General features: G+C 42.1%; 1 protein-coding gene across 2 annotated transcripts in view; it reads right to left on the reverse strand.

Annotated features, from left to right (window-relative positions):
* The window catches only part of LOC126109791 (angiotensin-converting enzyme-like), a 267,091-nt gene that overhangs the window by 32,300 nt on the left and 207,274 nt on the right, over positions 1 to 27,517 (reverse strand). For both annotated transcript variants that reach the window (XM_049914847.1, XM_049914848.1), the window contains exons 7-8: positions 27,322 to 27,513; positions 11,966 to 12,063 (exon numbers count right to left, since the gene is read on the reverse strand). In XM_049914847.1, the coding sequence (XP_049770804.1) occupies positions 11,966 to 12,063; positions 27,322 to 27,513 (290 nt within the window). The remainder of the gene's footprint in view (positions 1 to 11,965; positions 12,064 to 27,321; positions 27,514 to 27,517) is intronic.

Here is a 27,517-nt window from a genome sequence, read left to right on the forward strand (position 1 = left end):
TTCCATTAGTCTCTCCTGAGACAAACAAACCTATACCCATGACTGTTGCACTTCTTCCTTTAAATTCAGTATCCCCAGTTAGTTCTGTTTAACATGGTTTCCACACGGTTGAACAATAGTCTGAGATTGGATGCATGAACAATATGTAAGTAGTCTGTATAAGAAAAGGTAATGCTGCCATCTACCCAAAGATTTGTTTAAAAAACTCGGTAATTTCCTAGTCATGGTCCTGTTAGAAGTGACATGCTATTGCCATTCTTAGACCTTTGAACTGACTCTCCAACACAGTTGTAAGGAGACTTACAGTGTAACAAGCATTCCGAACCATGGTGCAATTCAGCACTTTTCACATTGACAAACATTTCCACAGATGAAATAAGTGAAAAGTGAAAGGTAAAAATCATAGGACTGACCAGGGATCAAACCTAGACCTTTAGATCTGTAATATGGTACTTCACCACTTGGCTGCTAATCCACTCAACCCGTTTGCATCCTGACAGCATTTTCACAGTATCCTGTCAAAGGACAGAATGCTGTCACCCGCCTTCTATGTGACAGGTCCATGTGATCACTCCATTTCATATCCCTACTAACTGTTGCAGATGTTGTGACTTGGCAAGACAGCCAAGCCACTATGACTGGTAGCCGAAAGGCACGCGTTAAGCTCACGCAGGCTGGCGTGAGGTCTGGAACATTTAAGGAAGTTAGACTTTAGCAAAAAAGGTCATAGCTGTTGGAATACTTAACTTTAATCCATAATTCGTGAACATCGGTCTGACGGTACATGCATCACAAGATAAATAGCAAAGGATAATGGCGCCTTGCTAGGTCGTAGCAAATGGCGTAGCTGAAGGCTATGCTAACTATCATCTCTGCAAATGAGAGCGTATGTAGACAGTGAACCATCGCTAGCAAAGTCGGCTGTACAACTGGGCGAGTGCTAGGACGTATCTCTAGACCTGCCGTGTGGCGGCGCTCGGTCTGCAATCACTGATAGTGGCGACATGCGGGTCCGACATATACTAACGGACCGCGGCCGATTTAAAGGCTACCACCTTGCAAGTGTGGTATCTGGCGGTGACACCACAGCAGACATATATTTGCACGAGCTGACCGATTCTAATCGTAGATCACTGATACTGTAGTTATAGGACACAGCTGTTTTGTTCTACAAAGCCCTAAAACTTTACATTTCTGAACATTTAAATCAAGTTTTCAATCTTTGCACTAATGCAAAATCTTATTAACATCTGACTAAATGCACTCAAAGACAAAAAATAAAAAAATGACACACCATAAAGAAATTATCCAAATGGGACGGAAATTAATAGACGTGATGTACATGTACAAAGAAACAAATTATAACAATTTCAGAAAAATTGGATGATTTATTAAAGAGAGAGAGAGAGCTTCACAAACTGAGCAAGTCAGTAACATGTTGGTCCACCTCTAGCCCCTATGCAAGCAGTTATTCAGACGTGCTGACTGATAAGAGTTGTCGGATGTTGCCCTGAGAGATTTTGTACCAAATTGTGTCCAACTGACCCTTTAGATAATCAAAATCCTGATCTATTTGGAGGGTGATGTCCATAACACTCCAAATATTGTCAATTGTGGAGAAATCTGGCGACCTCGGTAGCCGAGGTAGTGTTCGGCAAGTGTGAAGACAAGCAGTTGATACTCCCTGCATTATGTTGCTGAAATATAAGCCCAGGATGACTTGCTATGAAGTGCAACAAAACAGGCATAGAATATTGTTGATGTACTGCTGTTCTGGAAGGGTGCCAAATATGATAACTGAAGTGGTCCTGCTATGAAAAACAATGGCACCCTAGACCCTTACTGCTGGTTGTCATACGGTAAGGCATATAACACTCAGGACGGTATCCTCCCACTGTCTGGGGTGTCTCCAGACCTGTGTCACATGAAATCTTGTTGATTCCAATCCCGGGAGCGGGAATGACTCCTTACCCTCTCCCTTAAAACCCAAATCCTTTTGTCTTTCCCTCTCCTTCCCTCTTTCCTGACGAGGCAACCATTGGTTGCGAAAGCTAGAATTTTGTGTGTATGTTTGTGTGTCTATCGACCTGCCAGCGCTTTTGTTTGGTAAGTCTCATCATCTTTATATATATATATATATATATATATATCTAAAAACAAAGTAGATGTGACTTACCAAATGAAAGTGCTGGCAGGTCGACAGACACACATACGAACACAAACATACACACAAAATTCAAGCTTTCGCAACAAACTGTTGCCTCATCAGGAAAGAGGGAAGGAGAGGGAAAGAATATATATATATATATATATATATATATATATATATCACATCATCTTTGTTTTTGGGTATATTTTTCCTTCGTGGAATGTTTCCTTCTATTATATATATATATATATATATATATATATATATATATATAATAGAAGGAAACATTCCACGAAGGAAAAATATACTGTCACGAAATATGCTAAATTCAAGTATATAAAAATAGTGAGCGTATTTCAATGGGGAAGAAAAGGAAGGTGTATATTGTGTTCATTGGTCTTGAGAAGGCTTTTGACTGTGTCTAATGGGTCAAACTGATGGAAATCCTAAGGAAACATGGAGTTGACTGGAGCGACAGACGGCTAATTAGAAACTTATATTTGAACCAGATAGCAAGAGTAAGAGTAAGAATAAGAATAGGAGGTGTGATGAGTGAAGAAATTGAACTGTGAAGAGGTGTAAGACAAGGTTACTGTTTATCACCAAAACTGTTCAATATCTATCTGGAGGAAATTATTAATGAAAGTTTTGATGGAAGGAGAGGAGTTTGTGTAGGGGGTTCAGAGAGTGGAGCATATAAGATTTGCAGATGACATGGTTGTGATGGCAGAGAGTGCAAGAGAGATGGAGCAAATGTTAGATGACCTAAACACAAAATTACAAGAATATGGAATGAAGATTAACAAACAGAAACAAAATGCATGGTAACTGGAGGAAAGGAGAGGAAATGCCATATGAAAATAGGGGGAGAAGAAATAGAGCAAGAGAATAACTTCAATTACTTGGGTAGTATAATAATGGATCATATGTAATGCTCAACAGAAATTAGGAAAAGAATTGCAATGGCAAAAGAAGGATTCAATATGAAACAGAAGTTACTTTGTGGACCACTAAACAAAGATCTGAGGAAAAGACTTGCCATGTGTTACACCTAGAGCGTTGCACTATATGGTGTGGAGACCTGGACATTGAGGAAGGAAGATGAAAGAAGATTGGAGGTACTAGAGATGTGGATATGGAGAAGAATGGAAAAACTGAAATGGGAAGACTGAGTAAGGAATGAAAAAGTATTAAGAAGATTTGGAGAAGAAAGAATCATGCTGAAAGCCATTAGAAAGAGAAAACGGAACTGGGCTGGACATTGTTTGAGGAGGGAATGTTTATTGAAGGAAGGAATAGTGGAAAGAAAAAGGGGAGGAGGAAAAAGAAGATATCAAATGCTGGACAATATACAAGGAGACAAATATTCAGAAATGAAAAGACGGGCTATGGACAGACAGAAGTGGAAGAGGCTTAACCCATGACAAGACCTGCCGTGAGGCAGAATACCTACTACTGCTACTACTCACTACCTCATTTACTGCATTTTTATATTTTCTTCTTCCATTGATTAAATTGAATATCTTCCATGATATCCAAGGATTTCTACTAGGCCTTGACTTTTTTCATACTTGATCGCCTGCCCATCTCCAGAAGCAGTTTCCACATAGCCTGTTTGGCCAGCCTATCGACAAGTTTGCTGCCTGGGATGCTGACGTGTCCTGGGCTCCACACAAACACCACTGAATGACAGGGTTGGTCCAGGGCATAGAAGGAATCCTGGATGGATGCCACCAAAGGATGGCAAGGGTAGCACTGGTTGATAGCTTGTACACTTCTCAAGAAGTCAGTTCACAAAAGAAACACTTCCTCAGGGCATGAACAGATGTACTGAAGCGCATGAGATATGGCCACTAGCTCTGCAGTGAATACAGTACAGCCATCGGGCAAGGATGCTGTACAATATGGCCTCTGTGGACAAAGGCGAAGCCAACATTACCATTAGCCATTGAGCCATGGGTGTAAACCACTTCAGAGCCCCAGAACACTTCAAGAATCTAGAGGAAGAGACAACGGAGAACTGCAGGGTTAACTGAGTCCTTAGGGCCACGCGCAATGTCCAGGAATAGCTTTGGCCTACAGCTACACCACGGAGGTGTATGTGAATGGACCTTGAGGACAGGTGGTGAAGGGAAAGACTCCAGTTCAGACAGAAGCTATCGATGCGAACCACAATCATTAGCCCTGACCTGGGCCGCCTATGTGGGAGGTGAACTGCCATGGTTGGGAAAAGGAGACAGTAATTAGGATGTTCAGGAGAGCTGTGAATGTGTGTAATGTAACTGGCGAGCAATTGTGCACGTCTGATCTTCAATGGAGAGACTTCAGCCTCCACCAGTACACTGGTCACCGGACTCATCCCAAAATGGTGCAATGGGTCAAGCAAACGCAATGCTGAGGGCACTGCTGAACCATAAATCACATCCCCATAGTCAAGGCGGGACTGAACAAGAGTTCTGTAGAGCTGCAGCAGCGTGGAGCGATCTGCATCCCAGCTGGTGTTACGGAAGGCATTGAGGTGCTGCCAACACTTCCTTTGAAGCTGACGTAGATGAGGAATCCAAGTCAAATGAGTGTCGAAAACCAGACCTAAGAATCGATATGTCTCCACTGCAGTGAGTGTATCATCATTAAGGTAAAGTACTGGTTCTGGATTAATGGTATAACACCAATAGAAATGCATCAGACACGTCTTCATGGCAGAAAACTGGAAGCCGTGGGCTAGAGCCCGTGACTGCGCCTTGTGGATGGCTCCCTGTAGGCGACGCTCAGCAACACCAGTACTGGAGCAGCAGTACGAATTGCAGAAGTCGTCTGCATACAGAGAAGGTGAGACAGAGGGCCTGACAGCTGCTGCTAGACCGTTAACGGCCATTAAAAACAGAGACACTCAATACAGAGCCCTGCAGGACTCCATGGAACTATGGGAGGCACCAACTTGGACAGGGAAAGTACGGAGGGACAGGAAGCTTCGGATAAAAATTGGGAGTGGGTGCCGGAGACCCCAATCATACAATGTGGCAAGGATATGATGTCACCAGGTTGTGTCGTATGCTTTATGTAAGTAAAAAAAGATGGCACCCAGATGTTGGCGTCTGCAAAAGGCTGTTTGTATCGCAGACTCGAGGGGGACAAGATTATCAGTGGTAGAGCGACCCTGGCGGAAGTTGTCCTGACATGGAGCCAGTAGGCGACATGACTCCAGAACCCAACCCAACTGCCGACACACCGAACGTTCCAACAGCTTACAAAGAACATTGGTGAGGCTGATGGGCCAGTAGCTGGGAGTTTTGACCAGGTTTGAATACCGGAATGCTGGTGCTCTAATACTAGTGCGGAGGGCACTGAGGAGCTCCCACTCTGTAAATGGGGCGTTATAGGATTCACTGTGGCTTGTAGTGAATGAGAGGACTTTCACTTCCAGCCACCGTTTGAGAGTGCGAAAGGCTGGGGGTAATTCTCCAATGCAGAGGCTTGAGCAAAGTTCTCAGCAAAGTGTTCGTCAATTGCGTTTGCATTGGTAGATAACACGCCATTGATGGTAACGCCAGGGACACCTGTTGGGGTCTGGTACCCGCAAAGACATTTGATCTTTGCCCAGACTTGGGAAGGTGACATATGGCACCCAATGGTCGAGATATCCCTCCCAGCACTCCTGCTTCTGTCATCTGGTAAGTTGGTGAATGCAGGCAAGGAGCCATTTAAAGGCTATGAGGTGCTCCAGCGAAAGGTGTCGCTTATGCCACTGTTGATCTCGCTGACGCCCCTTAATTGCTTCAGTGACTTCCGGCGACCACCGAGGGACTGCCTTAAGCCGGGGGCAACTTACAGAGCGAGGGATCATGTTTTCTGCCACAGAAACAATTGTTGTAGTCACCTGCCCAACCATCATTTCAACGTTACCGTGTGGGGGAGATTCAACGGTGACAGCAGAGGTGTAAGTTTCCCAGTCCGCCTTGTTTAAAGCTTATCTGGGCAGGCGTCCATGGGCCTGATGCTGGGGCAGTAACAGGAAGATGGGGAAGTGGTCACTACCACACAGGTCATCATGTGCTCTCCAGTGGATAGATGGGAGAAGTCCTGGGCTGCAAACTGATAAATCAATGGCCGAGTAACTACCATGAGCCACAATGAAGTGTGTGGTGGACCCAGTATTTAAGAGGCAGAGGTCAAACTGAGATAGTAACATTTCGACATCTCTGCCTTGGCCAGTAAGCATAGTGCCACCCCACAAGGGGTTATGGGTGTTAAAATCTCGCAGAAGTAGGAAAAGTTTAGGGAGTTGATCAATCAGTGCAGCTAATACATTTTGGGGTACTGCACCATCTGGAGGAAGATATAAATTGCAGACAGTTATTTCCTGTGTCGTCCTTATTCTGACAACCATAGCTTCAAGAGGGGTTTGAAGGGGCACAGTATCACTACAGAGTGAGTTTAGGACATAAATGCAAACTCCACCTGACACTCGATTATAGTCACTACAGTTCCTGTAGTATCCTTATAGCTGTGGAGGGCAGGAGTCCGCATTGCTGGGAAGCAGGTTTCCTGAAGGGCAATGCAGGCGATGGAAAAAACTGCCACGTCATCGTGAGACTGGGAAGGCATGGAACATTCAATGAGGCAATTTATGCCTCAGAGTCACCTGCTACCACCGACTTATTGCCTGAGCATTCTAAATCCATTGTGTCTGAGAGTCTGGCGAGATCTAGGTCCTCAGCGGATGCCAGAATCTCCACCCCATCCTCAGATGCAGAGCTTGTAGGTAGCAGTGGTGTGGGTGCCACCCCAATTCCCTTGGTCTTAGGGGTCCTCTATTTGGATTTCTCTCGCTGCTCCTTGGGTTTTTCAGGCTGGAAGGACTTTACTGGCTCAATCTTCAGGACTGAGGATAAGTATGAAGCCCTACGACCAGCTGCTTTTGAGCTCTTCAGCCATTGGCGGATGTCATCTTTTCCAGTAGCAGAAACCTGGGAAGGGAGTGACCCAAGGGACCCCTTGCTAGCGAGAGAAGGCAAAGAAGACTTACGCTTCTCCAGCACAGTATTGGGGACGGACGTTCCCGATGGTTGGGGTTGTATTGCTCCTGAAGTAGGTGGTGCGGGAGCATCAGGGAGGGAAATGGCCCCCCACCATCAAGGAGGCAGGTGTAGTCTTCCAGCTGTAAGAGGTGACTGGGGTTGGCAGAGCTGATGGTGCCAGAACTGTTGTCATACGTACAGGATGCAGGTGTTCAAATTTTCTCTTAGCCACAGTGTAGGTCAGTTGGTCCAGGGTCTTGTACTCCACGATTTTCCTTTCTTTCTGGAGAATCCGGCAGTCTGGCGATAAAGACGAATGGTACTCTCTGCAGCTGATGCAGATGGGAGGCAGGGCACACGGAGTATTGGGATATGATGGGTGTCTGCAATCTCGACAAGTGGCGCTGGAAGTACAGCGAGAAGACATATGGCCGAACTTCCAGCACTTAAAGCACTGCATCGGGGGAGGGATATAGGGCTTTACATCGCAGCAGTAGACCATCACCTTGACATTCTCAGGCAATGTATCACCCTCGAAGGCCGAGATGAAGGCACCAGTGACAACCTGATTATCCCTCAGACCACGCTGGACACGCCGGATGAAATGAACACCTCGACGCTCTGGCGCACAGCTCATCATCCGACTGCAAAGAAAGTCCCTGTGAAATATGATACCCTGGATCATATTTAAGCTGTTGTGGAGCATGATTGTTACAGAAACATGCTCCAGCTTGTCACAAGCAAGTAACATCCATGACTGGGCGGAGGATGCTGTTTTGATCAAGACTGACCCAGATCTCATTTTGGACTATCCCTCCACCTCCCAAAACTTGTCCTCTAGATGCTCAACAAAAAGCTGAGGCTTAGTCATCATGAAAGATTCCCCATCAGTTCTCTAACATTCAAGGTATTGGGGCAAATAAGATTTGCCACCATCCTTAGAATGATGTTCCTTCCATGGTGTGGCCAGGGAGGGGAATGATTTGGGGTCATACTTCTGTGCACTGAATTGAGCTCATGAACGCTTTGAGACTGCTGGTGTTTCACCACCAGCAAGAAATGATGGACTACACTTCATCGCGTGTCATCTGCCCTGAAGCCACCCACTATGACCAGAAGCACTCGCCATGGGTGCCACCCAACCGCAGCAAAGGGCACACGTCAGTATGGCCATTGCCAGTATTCCCGATGGCCCAGGGGGATGGGCACCTCCCCCTTGGCATACATGGGGAGTTAACAGCGCAGGCATCAGCAGAGCGATCCTTGTGCGGTCAGGGAGCTACAACCAACAGGGTACATGGTGGCCCCACCACAACAGACTAGCTACTGTGCTGGATATCAGGTACAAAGAAGTCTACGGTCATCATCAATGCAGGAAGCTACACTGCACAGTGCACAGTGGAAAATACACCCAGGAATGTGTCCTCGCACAATAGATGGAGAATGAGTGGGACTGAAATGCGACAACGAGAAAGTGGGCTAAAGATCTCAACGCACGACGGACACGATGCACCGTTTTAGGCGCCCTTCCCCAATTGGCTCGCACTTGGAGAAAATTTCGAAGAATGGAGGTCAAACCCTACAGGGGACCATCACATAAAGGCCGAAATGTGTGAAACTCCTTGTAGTCGCCTCTTATGACAGGCAGGAATACCTCGGGCCTATTCTTACCCCCAGACCGGCAAGGGCAAGGTCTGTGGAGTACTGCTACACAGTATGGGGTCCACATCAAGTAGGACTGATGGAAGATATTGAAAAAGTTCAAAGAACGGCATTTGCTTTGTATTGCTGTAAAATAGGGGAGAGAGTTTCACAGATATGATACACGAGTTGGATTGGCAACTGTTAACATAAAGGTATTTCTCGTTGCAGCAGAATCTTTTCATGAAATTTTAATCACCAACTTTCTCCTCCAAATGCAAAAGTATTTTGTTAGTGATCACCTGCCTAGGAAGAAACAATCACCAGAATAAAATAAGAGAAATAGAGCTCGTATGGAAAGATTTAAATTTTCATTTTTCCTGTGTGCTGTTCAGGAGTGGGGCAGTAGAGAAAGAGCTTGAAGGTGGTTTGATGAACGCTCTGTCAGGCACTTACTTGTGAACTACAGAGTAGTCATATGTAGATGTAGATGGGGCCTTGTTTAATTTAAGCAATTTTAGCTGTTACTCAACACCACTGATACTAGTGTCTATATACATGGTGGGGCAGTACATGTGTATCTTTCTTAGTAAGGAACATTTAAAATCAGGGTTCAGCATTTCTGCTCCTGTCATTCTACCCTCAATTTCTGTACCTGTACCACCCATGTGAGCTCTGGTGCCACTGACAGTATTTACCAGAATTTATTTGAGTTTTATAAGAGGTGTTACAATAGGATTCTGCTATAGTACTCACTGAAGGCTTCAAGCATTTCCCTCTTGACAACCAAATTTGTTACATTCAGCATCTCTCTACCAATGGTTCTACACTTTATTTTACACCTATTATACAGAAGTCACTGTTCCTTTACAAGTTTAACAGTCACAGTTTTTCCATAAGCAATATTTTCTTATGCATGTTGAGTTAGGCTGTGAGTGTAAATAAATTGTCAGTGAATGAGGATGTGGATAATAACGAAATGAAGAATGTATTCTCATCCTTCTACTGCATAATTTCTTTGAAACAACACAGTATATTTAGTAATATGCATTTATTTATGTTGCTATTCTTGTATGTTTTAATTTATACATGGCTGCATGTTATTACTTTTGTTATGAAGTAGAGAAATAAATATCTAACTGACTGCAACAAATACAAAAAGTATAGATTGCTACTTACCATAAAGATGACTTATTAAATTGCAGACATGCATGATTAAAAGGAACTAGACAACATTTTTTGGGCACAGCCTTCGTCAGAAAAAGAGGAACACACATCATTAATTCACACAAGCAAGAACACCTCACACACACGACTACTGACTCCAGTGGCTTGGGCCAGAATGCAACCATCATGTCGGATGGAAGCAGCAATCTGGAGGGGATGGGGAACGGGAAGGGATAACAATGTGCACGTGAGGGGGAGAAGAGTGCTGTCTGGCGGAGTGTGTAGGGATTAGAGTGCCACAGGCACAGCGTCGGGAGGTTGTGGGGCAGGAAGATGGGGAAAATGGGGCGCAAAAGGAGAGCAGTGGAGAAAGATGAGCGTGAGCATTGGCAGAGGGTGGCAAACAAAGAGGGTGAGAGATGAAAATAAGGTGGAGGTGCTAGGACAGAGGGGTGGAAACTGTTGAGTCGAGGGTGTGGAGATAACTGGTTACCACAGGTTGAGGCCAGAATAATTACAAGAGTGGAGAATGCGTTGTAAGGATAACACCCATCTGCACAGTTCACAAAAGCTGGGAGCGGAAGGGAGAATCCAGAAGGCTCAGATAGTGAAGCAACCATTGAAATCAAGTGTGTTATGTGCAGGTGCATATTTTGCCACAGGGTTGTCTGCTGTGCTCTTGGCCACAGTTTGGTAGTGGCCTCTGTCCTGGTGGACAGCTGATGGTAGTCATACCAATACAAAAAGCTTTTGAATCATTCCAGCAGAGCTGGTAAACTACATGGCTGCTACCACAGGTGGCCTGGCCCCTGATGGAGGAGGATAAACCTGTGACAGGACTGGAATATGAAATGCTGGGTCGGTGGATTGGGCAGGTATTGGACTAGGATATTCCACAGGTATACAATCCTTGTGGCGACGGGTTGGGATTGTGAGTGGCATAGGCATGGACTAGTATGTTGTGGAGGCTGGGTGCATGATGGAACACCACTTTAGGAGGGGTGGATGTCCCTCATTTCAGGGCATGATAATAGGTAATGAAAGCCCTGACAAAGGATGTGGTTCACTGGCCCCAGTCTGGAGTGGTACTGAGTGATAAGGGAGCATAGCACTCCTTTGTGGCTGGTTCTTGTGGATGGTGGGAACACTGGGATTTGTGGGGAAATGGCATGGGAGATCCATGTGGACTAGATGTGGGGATGGTGCCTGTCTTTGAAGGCATACTGGCCAAGCAGGTACTCGTCACTACAGATACGTTGTCCCCAAACGGCCAGCCAGTATGGCAGGGAGTTTTTCATGTGGAAGGCATAACAGCTGTTGAAATGCAGGTAATGTTGATGGTTGGTGGGTTTAATATGGACAGAGGTGACACACTAGGTTGAGGAGGACCAGGTGGAGTTGATGGGAGAGAAGATGCTGAAGGCTAGTAAGCATATGCGAAGGCTAGTAAGCATCTGTCTTCAAATATCTACCAGTTCATGTTTTTCAGTATTTCCATGATATTCTCCTGTGAGTCAAATAAACCTGTGCCCATTCAATACCACCTGCTAGTCCTATTTGGCTGGTATCCCACACACTTGAACAATATTTTAGTATGGGTTACATGAGTGTTTTGTAAGTAATCTCCTTTGTAGACTAACATATTCCCTGTATACAGCCAAGATGCCAATGTCTGCCACCTGTTTTACCAACAACTCAATCTTTGTAGTCATTCTATCCAAAAACAGGAAGTCCAGGATGGCATAACAAATAACATGCCACAGCAGCCAGAGACAGTGGTTGTGTGTGTGTGTGTGTGTGTGTGTGTGTGTGTGTGTGTGTTCTACTGCAGAAGAAGGATTTTTGACTGAAAGCTTGAATGTCACAGTTTTTTCCTTGCGCCTATCTGCAACTTGGAATCTTCTTTATATTGTTGCTAATTCTATCCGGTATCTGTATGAATTGTTACACGTAAGTATTTCTATCAGATGACTGTGTTTAGTTAACTTACCTGTGCAAGCAGTTCTGGACCCACATTGAGGAAATTTTTCCCAGGATATGGAATGGTGACATCTAAAATGTTAGACCATGATTGCGCCCACATGTTCCCTGCAACAAATAATTTTCATTTTGATTCTAATTTTTTAAATTTATTTTCATGAGCAACATCCCACATTGACCTCTTCCTTCTCTCTTTTTTTGCAGCTAATATATATACAAGAAACTGAAGGGTCTAACAATAATAGCAGTCATTATATTAGTTACAGCAACTTCGTGCACTTGTGTTCGCAGCTCTTGATCTAGTGGTTAGCATAGCTGCCTCTACATCATTGGCTCCCTGTAAGATAACAGGCAGCAGGTCACGTAATGTGACAATTTTCACAATGATGGCTGCTGTGTCATCTGCTATTGAACAGTAAATATAGATGGCAAGAGTGAACTCAGTGGATGTTGTCAGCAATTTCCAATGAGGGGATATAGGGGGAACTGAGAAACTGTCTGGCTACATCACACTAAAAAGGTGAAGCTAGAATTCTCTCAAAAAAGTAAAATATTGAAATCACAAGATAAAGACAATTTCTAGAAAAATCATCACATTTGCACCAGTTTATAGAATAAGCTATCAGCAGTTGTTTAAAAAAAAATCTTCTAATGACTGTAATGATACAAATCAACACATTTCCCACAATACAGCAACTGTTTTTGTGTGAAATTAGGTCTAGAGGAACGTTCAATGTGAGTCGTTGGCTTTGGTCAATGATGTAAGGTTAATGGCTGCTGTAACGTCACCTTTTGGTACATATATTCACAGCTTTGTTGTTAGTTGGTGAAGCCAGCAAAAATGATACTAAAATAACTTGGATATGGTGACTGATCTGTACCTTAGCCCACCTGAAAAAAATATCACCAATAACATCCCATCATAGTTGTCATATTGTTTATGGTGTTTCTTACCAAACGAAAGTGTTGGTATGTTGATAGACACACAAACAAACACAAACACACACACAAAATTCAAGCTTTCACAACCCACAGTTGCTTCATCAGGAAAGACGGAAGGAGAGGGAAAGACGAAAGGATGTGGGTTTTAAGGGAGAGAGTAAGGAGTCATTCCAATCCCGGGAGCGGAAAGACATACCTTAGGGGGATAAAAGGACAGATATACACTCGCGCAAACACACACACACACACACACACACACACACACACACACACATATATCCATCCACACATATACAGACACAAGCAGACATATGTAAAGGCAATGAGTTTGGACAGAGATGTCAGTCAAGGCGGAAGTGCAGAGGCAAAGATGTTGTTGAATGACAGGTGAGGTATGAGCGGCGGCAACTCGAAATTAGTGGAGGTTGAGGCCTGGTGGGTAATGGGAAGAGAGGATATATTGAAGGGCAAGTTCCCATCTCCGGAGTTCCGATAGGTTGGTGTTAGTGGGGAGTATCCAGATAACCTGGACGGTGTAACACTGTGCCGAGATGTGCTGGCCGTGCATCAAAGCATGTTTAGCCACAGGGTATGAGTATGTGTGAAGCAAGATCGTAAGAGATGGAAAAGAGCCACCATGGTACCACAACCGAGTTAGAAAACTGCTGTGGAAGCAAAGGGAACTTCACAGCAAACATAAACATAGCCAAAGCCTTGCAGACAAACAAAAATTATGCAAAGCGAAATGTAGTGTGAGGAGGGCTATGCGAGAGGCGTTCAATGAATTCAAAAGTTAAGTTCTATGTACTGACTTGGCAGAAAATGCTAAGAAATTTTGGTCTTATGTCAAAGCGATAGGTGGATCAAAACAAAATGTCCAGACACTCTGTGACCAAAATGGTACTGAAACAGAGGATGACAGACTGAAGACCGAAATACTAAATGTCTTTTTCCAAAGCTGTTTCACAGAGGAAGACTGCACTGTAGTTCCTTCTCTAGATTGTCGCACAGATGACAAAATGGTAGATATTGAAATAGACAAAAGAGGGATAGAGAAACAATTAAAATCGCTCAAAAGAGGAAAGGCCTCTGGACCTGATGGGATACCAGTTCAATTTTACACAGAGTACGCGAAGGAACTTGCCCCCCTTCTTGCAGCGGTGTAGCATAGGTCTCTAGAAGAGCGTAGTGTTCCAAAGGGTTGGAAAAGGGCACAGGTCATTCCTGTTTTCAAGAAGGGACGTCGAACAGATGTGCAGAACTATAGACCTATATCTCTAACGTCGATCAGTTGTAGAATTTTGGAACACATATTATGTTCGAGTATAATGACTTTTCTGGAGACTAGAAATCTACTCTGTAGGAATCAGCATGGGTTTCGAAAAAGATGGTCGTGTGAAACCCAGCTCGCGCTATTCGTCCACGAGACTCAGAGGGCCATAGACACGGGTTCACAGGTAGTTGCTGTGTTTCTTGACTTCCGCAAGGCGTTCGATACAGTTCCCCACAGTCGTTTAATGAACAAAGTAAGAGCATATGGACTATCAGACCAATTTTGTGATTGGATTCAAGAGTTCCTAGATAACAGAACGCAGCATGTTATTCTCAATGGAGAGAAGTCTTCCGAAGTAAGAGTGATTTCAGGTGTGCCGCAGGGGAGTGTCATAGGACCGTTGCTATTCACAATATACATAAATGACCTTGTGGATGACATCGGAAGTTCACTGAGGCTTTTTGCGGATGATGCTGTGGTATATCGAGAGGTTGTAACAATGGAAAATTGTACTGAAATGCAGGAGGATCTGCAACGAATTGACGCATGGTGCAGGGAATGGCAATCGAATCTCAATGTAGACAAGTGTAATGTGCTGCGAATACATAGAAAGATAGATCCCTTATTATTTAGCTACAAAATAGCAGGTCAGCAACTGGAAGCAGTCAATTCCATAAATTATCTGGGAGTACGCATTAGGAGTGATTTAAAATGGAATGATCATATAAAGTTGATCGTTGGTAAAGCAGATGCCAGACTGAGATTCATTGGAAGAATCCTAAGGAAATGCAATCCGAAAACAAAGGAAGTAGATTACAGTACACTTGTTCACCCACTGCTTGAATACTGCTCAGCAGTGTGGGATCTGTACCAAATGGTTCAAATGGCTCTGAGCACTATGCGACTTAACTTCTGAGGTCATCAGTCGCCTAGAACTTAGAACTAATTAAACCTAACTAACCTAAGGACATCACACACATCCATGCCCGAGGCAGGATTCGAACCTGCGACCGTAGCGGTCACGCGGTTCCAGGCTGAAGCGCCTTTAACCGCACGGCCACACCGGCCGGCATCTGTACCAGATAGGGTTGATAGAAGAGAGAGAGAAGATCCAACGGAGAGCAGTGCGCTTCGTTACAGGATCATTTAGTAATCGCGAAAGCGTTACGGAGATGATAGATAAACTCCAGTGGAAGACTCTGCAGGAGAGATGCTCAGTAGCTCGGTACGGGCTTTTGTCAAAGTTTCGAGAACATACCTTCACCGAAGAGTCAAGCAGTATATTGCTCCCTCCTACGTATATCTCACGAAGAGACCATGAGGATAAAATCAGAGAGATTAGAGCCCACACAGAAGCATACCGACAACCCTTCTTTCCACGGACAATACGAGACTGGAATAGAAGGGAGATCCAATAGAGGTATTCAAGGTACCCTCCGCCACACACCGCCAGGTGGCTTGCGGAGTATGGATGTAGATGTAGATGTAGATGTAGGGTGATCCTCATTACCAAGAAACACTGTCTGCCAGTGTCCATTCATGTGAACGGACAGTTTGTTGCTGGTCATTCCCGCATAGAAAGCTTCACAGTGTAGGCAAGTCTGTTGGTAAATCACGTGGGTGCTTTCACACGTGGTTCTGCCTTTGATCGTGTACACCTTCCGGGTTACAGGACTGGATTAGGTGGTGGTGGGAGGGTGCATGGGACAGGTTTTACACCGAGGGCGGTACATGATTAAAGTCAGAGTCACATGCGAAAGCACCCACATGATTTACCAACTGACCTGCCTACACTGTGAAGCTTTCTATGTGGAAATGACCAGCAACAAACTGTCCACTCACATAAATGGACACAGGCAGATAGTGTTTGTCGGTAATGAGGATCACCCTGTGGCTAAACATGCCTTGGCGCACGGCCAGCACATCTTGGCACAGTGTTACACCGTCTGGGTTATCTGGATACTTACCACTAACACCAACCTATTAGAACTCCGGAGATGGGAACTTGCCCTTCAATATATCCTCTCTTCCCGTTACCCACCAGGCCTCAACCTCCACTAATTTCAAGTTGCCGCCACTCATACCTCACCTGTCATTCAACAACATCTTTGCCTTTACATATGTCTGCTTGTGTCCTTATATGTGTGGATGGATATATATATGTGTGTCTGTGTGTGTGTGTGTGTGTGTGTGTGTGTGTGTGTGTGTGTGTGCGCGCGCGCGCACGTGCGAGCATGAGTGTATACCTGTCCTTTTATCCCCCTAAGGTAAGTCTTTCCGCTCCCGGGATTGGAATGGCTCCTTACTCTCTCCCTTAAAACCCACATCCTTTCGTCTTTCCCTCTCCTTCCCTCTTTCCTGATGAAGCAACTGTGGGTTGCGAAAGCTTGAATTTTGTGTGTGTGTTTGTTTGTGTGTCTATCAACATACCAATGCTTTTGTTTGGTAAGTTACATCGCCTTTGTTTTTAGATATGTTTATGGTGTTTGTTGCATGTTCACTACATCACTGGTGAAAGCCAGTGACTTATATCAAACACTCCTCTGCATCCTGTAAATCCTGTAATAAATGAATGTTTAGCATAAGGATTAATAAAACTAGCAGTTGATTATAAACAAAAATTCTTTAATTAACTGGTGTGTCCAAAAACAAAATTCTCTGCAAACACAAGAAATAGTTAGCCTCTACATAGATAGTTGCTACTAGTATTTATTTTTAGATGTTTATTTATAATAAATTTGAATAGAATATTTATAAGAAAACATTTGAGTAATGTAGTGCAGTAACAGCGAAAGTGAATAAAGAAGCATAGTTGACTAGCAATGGCCATTCAGATTTGAGCAAAATTAAAAATTAAGTAAGCAAGTGAATTACAGGACGAAGTGTGAATACAGTCAAACTACTTTCAAATGCATGTGAACAATATTCTGTAATGTACATACATTTGAAATTGTTAAAGCTTGTGGAATGTTTTGCATGGAAATGATGGTTAAGGAAATAGGTGTTAATTCGAACAAGTGGGTATGACAAGCTATAACTGAGGACAGAGGATGCAAGGCGGACATCGCGGTCTTTTGCTTGTGGATGTTGGTGTGGTAAGGACAATAATCGTGAAGGTGGAGTGCCACACATGTTCGAAGTGTCTGACGATGATGATGCTGATGATGTGTTTCGTTTGTGGAGCAGTCCAGTCTCACCATTCGCGTGAATGATGATGAAATGATTATGACAACACAAACACCCAGTCCCCAGGCAGAGAAAATCCCAAAACTGCCTGGGCAGAAATGGCAATTAGGCACATTTCTGTATTCAGTTGTTCAGAAATTAGTATTTTTCTGTGTATTGGTGGGTGATTTAGAGGCTTATAAATTGTGGATGTGACAAAGTCCTGTGACCAGACTTTCTTAGTGAACCATTTACTACAAGGAGATCTGAATGCACTATAGAACATTTTTAGGTTGTCTGCAACTGCTCTACTAAAAATGTATCTTCTGTGAATCTATTTAAAAAATTCAGATGTGTAGTAAGGCGACGTAATTATCCTGTAGGATTGCTACCTTGATTCACAGCAACTTAATTCATTATAATTCTAATATTTTGCATATAAATTTCCAAAGGCCACTCGATAAACTTTAGCTGGTTACGTATGGGCATAATGCAACAGTGTACAACCGAACCCCTGTGTAGATGTGCCGTCTAACAGTTTTCTTGCATTGTGCACTCCCCAAAATGTTGCATCCCAGGTACAATTCCCAGCTGAGCCAGTGACTATCTTTACTCAGGGGCCAGGTGTTTGTGGCATTTTATTCATTTCGTCTCACTTTTATCAAAAATGTGAGCAAGTTGCCAAAGCAGTGTCAAATAGAAAGACTCACACCAGGTGGACAAACAACCCCCACACAGTGGCTCCCTGCCAATAATGCCTTACAATTATTTCATTTTCATTGCAGTATATTTGTGTACTATATGTGACAGTAGAAACAGGAAAGCAATATTCTATGATTCTTATGAAAGAAGCATTAATTTACAAATATTGTGTACTACAGATAGTGAGATACAGAATCCTGCATGGTACTGAAGGAGTTAAGTTATCATCTACCGCAGAAGTGTAACTGTAATGGAGCACTTCTGTTACCGGCATTAATAATTAACTATCATTAATTAGTAGCATCTTATTTGTCAACACAATCCACACTTAAAAGGCTGTAATCTATAGTCTTGCACAGTAACACTGTTACCAGATCTTCATCATTTACACAGTATATTGGAAAGATTGTGTGTACCTTACAACTATTAGGAACAAACTCTCACAAATATGATAAAATAGAAATACCAGTACCACCAACATACACATTTAAAATGCATGCTAATCCTAGATTGCTGAACTATTGGTTCATCCTCAGGTGTGAGAGATGAGTAGGTTGGGCAAGGTCAGAAAGGAGTTGCAGGTCACTCAGATCCCAGGATGAGAGGGACGGTTTTCCCTTTCTCATCACAAAAGCTATTCTGAAAGCGAGGATTAGTTTTTTATCTACTTTTAAATGTGTATCAGCAGAGTTGACACACTTCATACCCTAAAGGCGAGTTCTCGACAGTCATTCTGCCTCTTTGTTATTTTACAGTTTTCTCAAGTTAATTTTCCCTTTGATACCATCAGATGAAAGCGTATTAATAAAATACTAGTTCGTGTGTAGCATCATAGCAAAAAAGTAGTCATTTAATGATTTACTCACTTAAAAGAGTCACAAATTAATAGAAAATTGCACTGTTCATAACCTGCAAGTACTATTTGGTTTAACTACCAGGTGGTAATAATTGAAGTACGGCTACTCACAGAAGTCCAGTGTGGGCTATAATTATCATATGACAGCAAAACTTGGTAGGTGGGTTAATGTGAAACCAACATACATTAAGAAAAATTAGTTCCAACTTTGGCCATCAGGTGCAAGTCTGGCACTGTACACCATTTGTATGATGGTATGACATTCACTCTGTCATTTGAAAAACTACAATGTGAGTTAACAGTATGGCTATCAAGAAGACAGACCATGTGCTGTTAGTGAAACTGTTTTATGTGAACAGCAGTAACTACAGTGCTGCACTGAATGTGTATTGCTGACTGAAAGGTCTAAGGAGAGGCCTGATGTCACTGAATGGTTCAAGGACAATAATGAAATAAAAAAAAGACAAAAGACAAAAAATAAATAAAAAGGTGAGCTTCGCGTGGCACCTGGAAGAGGAAGGTGTCCTATTCCAGTGAAAGTTATTGACGGGGTTGCTGTTGCTGCAGCTGACTGTGCAGTGTGAGTCCCCGGTAGTGCTACTGCCTGTGAAGCCTCACGAGTACTATCCGTTCCGTGGTCAATAGTATGGAAAAATTTGTTATCTATTTTACACTGCAACCTGTACGAGATCCAGATGGTGCAGAAACTGAAATCTCATGACCCGTAGCAATGTTCTGAATTTGCTCTTCGGTTTCTAGCACAGATCAAATTTGATGACATGTGGCCAGGCAATCTTCCACGGAGTGACAGGGCGTCTTTTACACAACAGGGTGCAGTGAATACACAGGACTGCCAAATATGGGGTGCCGTTAAATCACATCTTGTACATGAAGAGCCACTTGCTGTACGTGACTGTCTGCTGTGGATTCAGAAGCACCTTTATTCTCAGTCCATTCTTCTTTGAAGTAAATATACCCAGAGGGCCCGTTAGATGTACCGTGATGACTGCACATTATTTAGACTCCTTGTACAGTACGTGACTCCTGCTAGGGAAGAGTGCAGCTGTGTGGAAACCACTGTTGTCATGCAATATGAGGCAACATCTCATGTTGCTCACCTAGTGACAGATCTGCTAAATGCTACCTTCCACGAACATGTTATCTAAAGAGCTTTTCCAGATGCATGTTTTGTAAGATCACTTGATCTGAAACCATGATACTTCTGGCTCTGGGAACATCTAAAAGAACATGTTTACCAGGGACACAGTCAGTCTCTGATCTGAAGGCTAGGGTACAGGAAGACGTTGCTCAGATTGCACCAGAACTGCTGCCAGCAAATGTCGATCACATTGTTTTACGGATGCAGCACCCGATTGACGTCTCCAGTGCTTGTACCTTACAAACTGTGCAAGAGGTGTTTGACCTTTTCTGCCCATGTCCCTTCCTAATCCATTACATGTGGAAAGGTTTCTATATGTCTTTCTTGAATTCACAGTGCCAGATTTGCACCTGGTGGCCAAACCTGTAACTCCTTTCCCCAACATAAATTGATTCTGCATTAATGCATAGCACACCTACCAAGTCTCGCTGCCGTACAATAATTACAGCCCACACTGGACCCCCTCGAGTAGGTTCACTTTAATTACAACCACCCAGTACGTATCCTAGCCATTCCAAACATCTGTAACGTGACATTAAAACTGAAATCCACAGTCAGACTCAGGAGACCTCGCAATTCCGATTGTCCGCTGTGTCATCCTATGACATATATGGGTGCCATTCGGATATGGTATAGTGGGGCACAGGGATCAGCACGTCTCTTCCCTGGCCACTGGCAGTGTTTCAGATCTAGCAGCCATCACTTCTCAATGGAGTAGCTCCTCAACTGGCATCATTAGGCAGAGTGAGCCCCATTCTATTCCTAAAAACTCTTAGCAGTGCTGGGAATTCAAGCTAGATCATCCACACGGCAGTTAGATGCATCGACTTTTCATCTGTGGAGGCAGACATACTGTGATATTAGAACAAAAGAATTTACTACCTGAAAATAGGAGACTCAATATCTATTCTTAACTTTTACAGTGGCAACATTTGTACTTTAAGTGACGCTACGAGCAGATGCCGTATGTTCACAATACCTCACAACTTGGGATGTTTACGTTTCACTTTTTACAAATACTGTAGCTGCAAATTTCATGCCTCATACTCAGGTATTCTTGGTTTGCTTTTGCATAACTGAGGCAGTTGATGGTATGTTGACTTGAAGACTGTCGATAGAAGATTATATGTCTTCATTCTCCGTGCGAGATGTACAACATATACACGTGCTCCTGTCTGGTGGTTCTGTGAATCCTAAAACTGAAAAATTTCGTAGCACCTACATTATCCACAGTCACAGTGTCACTGAGACTGCATAATACCTGTCGTGTCATATCTTCATTTTTATTTATTATGAACCCCTTAGAAATACTGAATAGCACACGCGGATTAGAAATTGCTTGAGCAGCACTCTTAGTGCTAGACAGTAAGTCTGTTTTGACCTGATTGTAACATCCCAAATAATTTATAGTTATTAGAAATGAGTGAGCCTCAAGTCCAATAATGAATGTGAGATGTCAGTTGTGAACTACTTGAGTATTTAGTTTAACTAATTACAGAGAAATACAACACTGAGGCTTTACAATTCGTCGCCATCTGTTGTCTAATTTACTTTTATAATCTGCAGGCCCCATGATGAGGGAGAATACGGAGGGATGGGGAATGAATTAACTGAGGTTATAGTTTAATATTCTTATTAATGAGACCATCATCATTCATGTACCTTAAAAATTCTTTGTAAAATACAAAATCATATCTAACATGAATCTCTAACACTTTTCATATCCATTTTAGGAACATTGACAGAGGCACTTATAAATAGGCACCACTGATGAAGGAAAATGGCATATAGTTAAGGAAAATTGCACACTTGGTTATCCACAATTAGGAAGTGATGAAAGCTGACAGAGGAAGAACAGGAAATGGCCAAACACTGCAGAGACCTAAATTCTAGGTTTTATGGCCCAAATTTAAAATTTCTACACTGCCTTACCTTTGAGTATGCAGAAAGGAAAGTATCATCCGTCTCACAGGAAACAAAAATTCGCTGGAAGGGAGTGGGAAAGAGAGTTCATGAAGAGAAATCATCCAACACTGAGAGCCACAATGAAAACCAGTATTTTGAGTTTCAAAAAGCAGCAGGTAGCCCCATATTTTAAAACTTTGATAGTAGTCATTAGAAATTATGTTTTCCCACATCATATTAGATGTATAATATGGATGAAACAGGTGTCCAGACAGTGCCAAAGAATATGCCTAAACATGTTGCTCCTATAGGCAAAAGTATGGTGTCAAAAAATGTTTCAGCTGAACAAGATAAAACAGTGACTGTTGCATGCTTTATGAGTGCTACAGAACATCGTATTTCACCATTTTTCACATTTGCTCAGAGAAGACAGAACCTAATTCCGATTAAAGATGCCTCAACTGGATCTGAGACAGGTGTGACATTCAGGCTACATGGACACTAACACATTTCTTCTGTGTCTGGAGCACTTAAGCAAGCACACCAGTCCAACTCAAGACAACCATGTCTTGCTGATATTAAATAACTATATCTCTCACACTTCTCTGAAAGTAATCGTCTGTGCAAAATGTTACATCATTCACACGTTCAGTTTTCGACCATATAGCAATCACAAACTGAGGCCTCCTGACTAAACTTCTTCAGACCTTTTAAGAGTTACTATGATGCCTTGTGTGGTCTTTGGACAGTATCACATCCTGGTAAAGTACTTACTCGGTATCATGTAGCTGGCCTGGTAAATCGAGCTTCTCAGAAGCGTGCAACTGTGGGAAAGGTCCCTGAAAGGTTCAGAGTGATAGGAATTCTCTCAATTGATGCCAATATCTTCACCGAAGAAGATTTTTTTTGCCAGCTGCAAAGGCAGACCAAGAGGAAGTAGATGCAGCTGATACAAATAATCATGATGTACAGCAACTCATTGTATTTGAAGACAGTCTGAAGCCTAGTGATAAAGATGCTCACCACCAAGAAACAGTGAAACTTCTGATCCAGAAAGTAATCAGGATGCACCAGCTGCAGAAATCCCTGAATCTTCCTCTTTGCCTTTCAGTGGCCGATTTGAACATTCTTCAGCTAATCCTTCAAAAGATATTCAACAACCTGCAACTGCAGTTTTGTAATGTGATATCACTTTAGTTCCAAGATGTCCAATTAAAAGGGAGTGTGCTGTCAGGAGTCTCAAATCTACTCTGCTTACATCCATGCCAAAGAGAGAGGCACTGGAATGAAAGGTAAAAGAAAAGAGCAGTCAAGAAGAGGAGAAACATAGTAAGAAAGCTCAGAGGTGCGTTTTCCCATCAAATGTGCAACCTCAAAAAAGGCTGTCTAGCTTGAGTCCTCTACTGAATCAGACTCCAAAAGTCACTTGATGAGAGCATTGACCTTCCTGGAAACCTGTTCAAAGATGTAACAGACAGGGACAGCACACACACAGATCTCCAGGCTAGTCACACTTCGCTGTGGTTAATTTCTGAGGAAAACCTAAAAACAATTTCCGTCTCTTCATCACTAAGATGACATATCATGTGTATGGTGGCTACACGGGTCTATTTTACAAGCAAACTCCTCAGACAATGCAATTCTCGGCAATAAATAGAGTATCTTTGTTCAGTAGAAAAGGCATTTTGCAGAAATTATCAAAACCAATTCAAAGCAGTTCTGGACATTTTCAAAATACAATTACCTTTTACAATAATTTTATAATGATTGAGTGAACTTGGACAACCCCCATATTAATATCAAAAATGGTGATGTTTGTGATCATGTGCTATTTCTTTAATACAATATCTTGGAATATGAATTTACAGAGTTATCGTTCAATTTCTGTACTGTGGGGCAAATGTCTGCACCGAGGATCTTTGCCCTCTCTCATGGGGCAAACATGCTCAGTAACTGTTGTTAAGGAAAAATGGTTTTGTCCTCCACACCTAAGTATCCCATTTCTATCAATGTTCTAAATTTACAGTATGTGTACAGGCTACATATTATTGCTCTTCCCATATGAATACCTAGCATCTTCTTTTTAAAAAATCAGTTGTAAGAGATGTGGATCTTTGCCCCTACATACCCTACAGAAGCTTACTTTTAGCATATTTACAGCTGTAGAAATATTAGCATATCTGCACTTAGGAGGTAATATGTGTTTACAGTGAGGAAATACATCACAACAACCCAGCTCAACACAACTAAATTTTGGTATTAGTTTTTACAAAAATATCAATATATTTGTTAAATTACTAGTTATGTGTAACTTCAGTGTTCACAAAATTACTAATTGAATATATGCTAACTGACAAGTAATTACACTTTTCATCACAGTTGCAGTTCTGTTCCAGTGCCAATAAACATTTTCAAATTTTGTATGTTCTTTATTAACCAAACTTAAGATCTGATAAAATGATCTTGCAAATTGAAAGTCTGGGACAAAATTCAACATACATATAGAAAAACTGATCAGATTTTGATACTTCCATCCCTCTACAAATATTAAAACCAAAATGTAAACAACTGCAATAGCTGGATAACACGGAAAATTTTAACTTTTCATCAAAAGAAGAGAGCACTTGTCCAAACTCTGCAAGAAAAATAATTTTACAGTAAATATGCACACTTACTAGAAAATAGTCTCAACATTTTTGTGAATGGTCACTGAACAGGCTTAAATGCACAATGAAATGATCACAAAAAACTCTAAGAGTAAAATAAAAGATATGTGGGACATCATAAAAAAACAATTGCGGAAAATAAGAAAACCAATGAAAATATTGTCTTGTTAAACAAAAAACCAACAGGTACATTCAACCACTACTTTACTGGAATAGCTGAAAATGTAAGATGAATGAATTGTAATGGAAATCAGCAGTCAATGGAAAACTATGTCAACAATATTGTTGACTGTGTTAGAGGGGAGAGAACAGACTAGGCTGTTAAAGATCTAAAAACCTTATACTTTGCAAGAATTGATGGCATACACAGCAGGATCTTATAGCTCTCTGTAATATTTTATCTTCGGGAATACTACTACCACAAATCTCGTAGGAGAACTTCTGTGAAGTTTGGAAGATAGGAGATGAGATACTGCTGGAAATAAAGCTGAAAAGATGGATTCTGAGTCATGCTGGTTAGCTCAAGAGTACTTGCTTGCGAAAGGTGAAGGTCCCAAGTTTGAATCTCAGCCTGGCATACAGTTTTAATCTGCCAGGAAGTTTCACCATCTTTGTGTTTTGTTCGTAACCCAAAGTGCAATGGTGCATATTTTTTTCAGATTATTTTCTTCCTGTGGTCATGGGAGTGTGTGTATGGGTGTCTGAATGGTTGGTAGTGTGTGAATGTGTGTACTTTTGCTAGTAGAAGAGCAAGAGTTCGAAAGCAAGTGTGAATGCTATTTCTTGTTTCGTTTCTCTGTGCTCCATACATCAGCCCAATAAGGGGGGGGGGGTGTAGGAAGGGGTCATATGTATAATTTTATTCTAGAGCACTGGGAGGAATTTCAATGCTACACGATTCACATTCTACAAGACTGGCATAAAGAATTAACTAAATAATGCTGGGTAAACAGCCAAATAATCATATATGTTAATAATTGAGAAATGCATTTGTAAATTTAGTGCTAAGAAGTAGATTGTCTGAGTAGATCAAATACAATAAAGGTGAAAATGCTCCAACTAGATTTTCAAACATTTGCACCTACCTAGGTTCAGCTACTTTTGCCACAAGAACAGTTGCCAATAATGAGGTCAAAAAGATCAGTAACTTCATATATTTTGTTTATTTTCATTCACTGATGTACTCTAGGATAATATTTTGGGTAACTGTTCACTTAAGCATAAATTATCTATTGCACAAAGGAAATTCTCTGAATTTGGAGAGGGGTAGGTGGGTTCAAATACATACATGTTGCAGACATGTATTTAAGCAATTGAGAATGTTAATGGCAGCCTCACAGTCCATAAAAGTTTGAGAATAATACATATATTTATTTATTTATTATCATCCCAATGATCACATTTGTGATATAGGATTTGTCACAAGCGCAATGCTAGCAGGAAAAATAATCTGTACTTCTCTCTAGCAAATCTAACTTTGACGGAGAAAGAAGTAGAACACTCAGCTATAAAATCTGATAATCTGTCCAGATGTATATTAGAACACTTTCAACAATCATTTATAATGTATCAAATATAAAAAGTTAAATGTAAGCTTATGCTTTCATGGGTTGTCACTATCAATAAAATTCTTCTGGGCTGCTGACCGCATTGTTAATATATAAATCTGTCCGATGTTTTGGTAACTATTGTAAGTGGCTGAAATGTCAGACAATTTTATATATTGACAATGGGATGAACAGTCCAGAAGAATTTTACCGATAATAAAAAAAAAATTGTTTCTTCTTAACAAGCACTGTAACATAGACATTAAAGATTAACATCCAACAGCTAACATTATATGCCTTAAAATGAGTTTGGGGACCATATCATTAATCGTGAGAGACATACTGCTTGACTTTTAGAGATTCCAAAATTAGTTTCACCTAGACCAGCATCTGTTAAAGCAACAATTACGCTTTTCATTATTTGAGAAAGTTTGTAGATTTCTCCGAGCGCCCCCATCAGAAGTTGTTGTTGTGGTCTTCAGTCCTGAGACTGGTTTGATGCAGCTCTCCATGCTACTCTATCCTGTGCAAGCTTCTTCATCTCCCAGTACCTACTGCAACCTACATCTTTCTGAATCTGCTTAGTGTATTCATCTCTTGGTCTCCCCCTACGATTTTTACCCTCCACGCTGCCCTCCAATACTAAATTGGTGATCCCTTGGTGCCTCAGAACATGTCCTACCAACCGATCCCTTCTTCTGGTCAAGTTGTGCCACAAACTTCTCTTCTCCCCAATCCTATAATAATGTTTGAAATGTTCTTTTTCACTTCAAAAGTATTCATTGAAAAAGTATTAGAAGAACTGTAGAATATAAACAAAGAAACCTGAAATGAAACATTTATAGTTAGATAGGGCTTGAGACTTCTTCCATTACCTGTCTGTATCTATTATTAGTAGCTAATTATTTATATATAAGTATTTGTGGGGGCAAAGCACCGCAGTAGCAACAGGTATTTTGACTTTAGTAACTAGGTGTGGAATTGGTCATGTTCTTGGTGAGTGAACCATTGTGGCACTTAGCTGAAGCCATTTTGAACCCATAGAATTTACATCAAGCTAACCCGTCTGGATTGTAAACAGAGTCAATTCCAAATACAATACACAAATAGATTCCCTCAAAACAGAACAAAGGGACCAAATTGCCTCTTACCAAGAATGTGAGACGGAAGAGGAGCCCGCCGATTGATTTTGTCTGGGCCATATAGATCACGTAGCTTCCTGCGGACATACGCATGCAGCTGGGCATACAGTGGTTGGATCTGTGACCACACATAGTCTACGTCTGTTCTGAAAGTGGGAGACTCGTATGGGAACATCCAGTACTCTGCAGTGTCAGTGAAATCTGA

The sequence above is a fragment of the Schistocerca cancellata genome, chromosome 12 (genome assembly GCF_023864275.1).
Source record: "Schistocerca cancellata isolate TAMUIC-IGC-003103 chromosome 12, iqSchCanc2.1, whole genome shotgun sequence".
NCBI classification, from domain to species: Eukaryota; Metazoa; Arthropoda; class Insecta; order Orthoptera; family Acrididae; genus Schistocerca; species Schistocerca cancellata.